At 39.4% G+C, this 6000-nt stretch overlaps 1 protein-coding gene across 3 annotated transcripts in view; it reads left to right on the top strand.

Moving 5' to 3' along the window:
• LOC111266474 (eukaryotic translation initiation factor 4E) overlaps positions 1 to 2765 on the top strand; it is a 5855-nt gene extending 3090 nt beyond the window's left edge. For all 3 annotated transcript variants that reach the window (XM_022843994.2, XM_022843995.2, XM_086970927.1), the window contains exons 4-5: positions 28 to 302; positions 700 to 2765. In XM_022843994.2, the coding sequence (XP_022699729.1) occupies positions 28 to 302; positions 700 to 815 (391 nt within the window). In that variant the 3' untranslated portion in view covers positions 816 to 2765. The remainder of the gene's footprint in view (positions 1 to 27; positions 303 to 699) is intronic.
• The last annotated feature ends 3235 nt before the right edge of the window (positions 2766 to 6000 follow it).

The following is a 6000-nucleotide window of genomic DNA, read 5'->3' as shown; positions in this document are numbered from 1 at the left end:
TATAGTTAACTAACCTTGCTGTTTTAGCTGTGACTACTGCGTGTTTAAGAAGGGCGTCAAGCCGATGTGGGAGGATGAGGCAAATATTAATGGGGGGCGTTGGCTTATTTCGCTCAACAAGCAGAGCCGTGCTCAGGAACTCGACAACTCGTGGTTAGAATTATTACTGCTTCTAATTGGAGAGGGTTTCGAGGAACAGTGCGACGATATCTGTGGTGCCGTAGTAAATGTGCGGCAAAAGGGCGATAAAATTGCGCTATGGACCGCGGATGCCAGCTCGAAAGAGGCCAATCTAGCAATCGGTAAGCATTGAAACATCATTTTGTGCGTTGAAGTAGGTTTTCTTCATTACTATCTGGGTGGATTTTCGGTAAGTGAATTTTCTTTTAGGTATGACCGGCATATAGATGGAGGCTTTTGCAGATACTGTCGTAAACTCATGCAGCGCGTTTTTTGTTTGGTCATTTATGCTTACAGAAAAGTGAGTCTTAATTTTTAAGGTGCTCTTGTCTCGACATTTAATCCCATTAGGGACACCAGGTTTATACCAGTTCCTCATTATAAATGCGCGGGGGAGGGGGGAGTAAGTTTTCTGTAACTAACAATTGAACTTTCGTTGAAAACACAAGATAGGATTTGCGCTACCGTCGTTATCAAGCGAAAGTCATGGAGTAATGGATTTTTATGACTTTGTTACAGGTCGCACAATGAAGCAGCGTCTTCATCTAAACTCCCAAGTCGTCATTGGGTACAACTCCCATCAGGAGACAGCGCACAAACACTCGTCGGCCACTAAACCGAAGTACACAGTTTAGATTGCACCCATAAAGCTGCACTGGCTAATACTGCTGGTAGCGTAATGGCTGGATGTTCGCCCTTTTACCGGTTCGTATCGGCTGTTGCTTACGACGGTGTTAGGACGAGTCGAATGCTTTCACCACCCCAAGCGGCACTACAATGCAGCACACCATTGTCGCTTCTTCTTCTTCTTAGGCATTTTATTATCGGCTTATTGTCTTCTACTTGCCTGTCGAGCAAAAAAAAATGGATTAACTGGCTTGAGTTGCCCACTCACGAACAACAAAGACAAAACATTAGATTAATATGAGTAGACGCCGTGTTTTTCTGTCGGAAGACCACTACAAGCTTCGGTACGGAAACAAAGGACACCTGAGGGCGCAATGATATGTTCACTCATACCGCCCACACATTATTTATATAATATATATTATTATTATAGACTATACATACTTAATATACGTTATTCTAAAGTTCTGTTTGCAAACAACGATGTAAGATTCGATTTGAAAACGAAAAGGTGTCGAGCTATTGGTAAAACCTCCGGTGAGAATTATATCTGATATGTGACGGGTGACTGGTGAAAACAGGGCTTTGACCATTTCCGCAATGAATAGGCATTGGCGTCGTGGCTTTCGGTATCTTCCGGAATGTCCACGCTAGGGTAGGTAGCGGTGTTACTTGTGTTAACGTGGGCCAGATGTTGCGTTTAGTATGCGTAATTTTTGCAGCTGTCCAGGTTTTAGGATTGCGGTTAGCTTTAAGATCTTTCCTTTACACAGCATCTGTGTCCCACACGCGACTTCTTATGATGTGAAGTACATGTTCAAAGGTAGGGGCAGACGACCCTTGGTAGGAAGCTAGTAAACTTTGCTTGATAGATAAGTGGAAAACATTCTAACTATTCGTGAAAATTCTGTTCTTTTTTTATGGAATCAATGAGAATTGGCCGAATCAGGATGTAGGGATGCCGTATTTTTAGTGGGTGTTTTCGCAGTGGTGTATATGGGCGTGGAGTATAAAGTGCACAATTGATTAATGTTAATTCATATCGACTGATCGATGTTGTACGAGGACGGAATTGGAACGGATTAGAAAATTTAAGAAAAAAAGGAGCTATGATGCTGCTGCTGCTGCTGCTGCTGCTGTAGGGTATGAAGGAAAAGATTTTCGCCTTGCTTCGACCTAAGAGTTAAGGTGAAAGATTTGAAGCTTGACGGGTAGCATATTCTGGATTTAGGATAGATATATTAATTAAGCATTCACCAAGCGGTAGGCTTCAGAGTGGGCTGAACCTATTCAAAGAGCCAGGAAAAGAGACCCTCAGACCTGTGTATTCGCTATTCATGATTGCGTATTTTTCGCACATAGGACAAACGGGCATAGGTCCCGTTACAACACGATTTGGCGTTACGCATGGACAAGTAATGATTGTGCTTGACCTTTGGTCCAATGTCTTATCGTGTTATTTGCACAATATACTGATATAGGCAACCAAACAGAGAGAAAGAACGTTGCGGTTCGTTATGTAGTGTCGTCATCATCGCCACATGCGTGCACAAGCAAACTCCATAACTATAACAGAATAATGATACATCATTATTATAAGAACGGACAGTACGGAAAACGATTTTTTGCGTTATAATAATACTACTAATTTCCTGTTTGATGTTTTCTTTTCTTATCTATGTTCCCAGTACACGAGTTGCTAGACGATTCAATCCGATATATATATAGATGTCTAGATAGCAATGCAATAGTAGTAAGTATACTTCAAATCGCAGCAATGAAACGGAATCAATTGGTAGAGACAGAGAAATGCTTTTTTTTGTTTACAGTACAACGATTACTTAAGGACCATATACGAACATTGATTATTATTACTGCAGACTGACAACCGTACTAAAAACGTCAATTACAAAAGAAAAACAGGAAGCGTAATAAACGTCCAGTAGATCACAACATGATCAACTCTCTTCTCATGCTTGTAAGAACGGCGCAGCCCAGTTTAATAATTAAGACACTCTTATCGTATGTATTTATTAATTACTATCAAGAAAAACCTCATACAAGTATATTAATTTCGACCTCCAGACAAGTATCGGAACTGATCAGTAAGATTAAAATGAGGAAGAGAAAAAAATCAATTGTACTAATTCACCTCGCATACCCCAGCTATACTATGTACCATTTTATATTTCGCCCAATATTCCACGGCTTGTTATGATAGTTTATGATGAACGCATATCTTAAAAGAAGTCGCGGTATTTAATTTTTATTTTCAGCAATTATTAAATGAATGAGAAAAATGTGTGTGCAGTATATACACACGCGGAATTTTAAAATATAAAGCTCACATAAAAAATAAAAACAGTAGTGACTAATTATAAATTTAATACAACTTGTAGAAGCGATAAAGGTACGTTGTAGTCGCGCAGCTGCGCAAAGGAGCAAGAGATTTGTTAGTTCTGGGCAAAACAAGAGGTGGAAAGTTATGGAAAAATAATTTTCTTTCCGTTTGTGACCCATAAGGGCCTAACTGATTTCTGAGCTTCTACAGAATTGCGACGATGTGCAGCTGACATGCAAGAAAGTAGGGAAAATATGATTGTCAAACCAAGTCGAAAAGAAAGACCGACAATGATCATATCGGGGAACTAGAGCCGTAAAACGGTAGCATGATTTCAGCATTCAAGATCGTATATAGTACACTTAATGATACACAGAGCGCTCATAGACAATACGAAATGAACGAGGCAAGTGGAATATATAAATACGAGATAAGTATTTATATAAGAAGAGAGATCTAGATAGCAATTATAGTAAAACAAATGATGTTCGGAAAACATTACTTCTACTCTATCGATGACGTAAGACGACAAACAGTAAAGATTTCAGGAAAAAGGTAGAGTGTAGAGGATGTATTATTCTTGGGATAAAATAGCGAAAAGAACTAAGAAAGAAAAACACGAAGCACCTAGGAAACGTGATAGCGGAAACAGACTGGAATAGCAAATTAAAAAATTAATTCGAAAGAGAAGACGTGAAAGGTTAGAAACTGATTGTTTGACACTATGACAACTGTGCGCAGAAGCTGAGCATAAACGGTTACAGCTAGGGAAGCGAAGAACTCTGCCGCAGTCACTGGCATAGTCACTGGAAATCAATAAAGACAATGGGCACTTCGCATTACAACCGAAATAATAACTTGTATTTATTCATACGATGATTATATATGCTTCTGTATGTAAATATTGATGCCTTACTGGGACTTTTAAACAAGGCTTATTGCTTTAGTTTGATTTTCAACCCTACGCCTTAATTTCTCATGGCCAGCCGGAAAAAAAGTTGTTATAAATATTAAATCTAATCTAGTCGCCTAGGTATCAAGACCTGATTTAAATATTAATTAACTCTCCAATAACCAATTTCGAAGCCATTTTAGGCAAATCATAGGCAATTAGTTATGTGAAAAAATAGGCCCGAGGTTCTCGCGCCATGTAAAATCGATGCTTGTTGTACTTTGTTGTCCTTTGCTATTATCGTGTTATGCCCTATCGTATTAAATTGGACGATTGATAGAAATTAATGCCAGTTTTACAAGGATGGAGCAATTTGCTCTCTCCATGTCTGGTGCTTGTATTAAAACCAACATCCCATTATTGTATTTTGTATTTGTATTAAAACATTCCCAAAAACTATTTCGTTAAAAAATGTTTTGACTGTAGCTGTGCTTAGTAGAAAAAGCTGCTTGGGTGCCTCACACATATATGTTGATAATGCAAATAAAAATCTCATACCTGTACATGTTATCGTCATATGATTAATAAACTTCCCTTCTCAATAGCTAGAAATTCTGGAAGGACCGTGCGCGGATCTTAAAGAGAAACCGTGCTATGTCCAATTTATCTCTCGTCGACTGGGCTGACATATACCCGGTAAGTTATCATAGACCTTCTTAAGACATCACAATAACAACATTTTCTTTTAATATGTGTCTATGAAGACCTATTGTACACACTGCACAGAAATGCGATGTATGTTTCTACGTGTTTTATGTCCAGTCTTATAGTATTGCGCATTTCCTTAGACTGCTGCTTTTCAGCACGAGACAAAGTGTGTCTATAACCAAATCCGAACCTAGACCACCAGCTGTTTTTAAGTTAAGCAGGCAAACACGTTATCGACTGAGGAGACACAAATTGCAATACGAGACGTCACAACTTGTTCGATAATTTTTGAGTAGTAAATAACTCGATCCAAGCTATCACTGCCTCGTACTCACGACTAGATACAATAATCAGTAAGAGAATAAGTGCCCACCAAATCGATAGCTTTCTATCAAGTTGGTGAGCATTTCATCCCTTACTGATTATTATCTTGTGAGTCAAAATCTTCCCGTGTTACGGAATTAACCGGGGTTACACAACTACAGGTCAGTCACATATCGGATTCCACAGTCATTTATGCATGCTGTCCCAAGTGCTACAAAACATTCGCGACGTTGCTTGACGGTTAATTTCCTAGCATATTTCAACATAGCAGCGCATGATCTAAGCTAAGTTTTGTGCGGCGCGGAACGCGCCACAGAGCTGTTGAGGCAATATTATTCTTGTGGGTGCCTTTATTCATAAAGCTTTTCCGTGTCGTATTAAATTGCGTGTCGACAATCTCTCTACCGACAACACAACTACCGATTGCACAGTAACGCGCCCTGCGACAGTCGTTCAGCTACCATAGTTGAAGCCGAATAGTGCTTCAGAACAACTGCATGATGGAACTTGCGATAAAACGGCTTGAGTGACGCACAGGCCACGTGTCTTGATGTTGAGGTTTTGTTTCTCTGAAAAAGAACTGCACAAAAACATCTGTGACATCATGTTTGAACTTTGTGCAGTAACTGTGTCTACCTGCCAAACAGTGTCAAGCCGTGTTCATACTTAGTGTGTCAAAGATATGCACCCTTTGACCTAAGCAGACTTGGCTAAGAAATTACTCAGTGGTAAAAAGATTTTCTCCCATCATGTCCCCAAAATTATCTATTTGCGGATTCTAGAGAACTTCTTCGAAATTAAAAAGGCTCGCCGCCAAACAATGTCATTCTTGACAATCAAATGCAAAGTACGCTTTCTTAAAAATATGTAACGAAAAAAATAGATTCAAAAAAGTCTGTAAAGCAATCGCGCTCAGCAGGTTCCGAAG

This window comes from Varroa jacobsoni, unplaced genomic scaffold (genome assembly GCF_002532875.2).
Source record: "Varroa jacobsoni isolate VJ856 unplaced genomic scaffold, vjacob_1.0 scaffold_1086, whole genome shotgun sequence".
Taxonomy (NCBI): Eukaryota; Metazoa; Arthropoda; class Arachnida; order Mesostigmata; family Varroidae; genus Varroa; species Varroa jacobsoni.
Note: the sequence above shows the minus strand (reverse complement) of the source record. Positions and strands in the feature narration are given on the sequence as shown.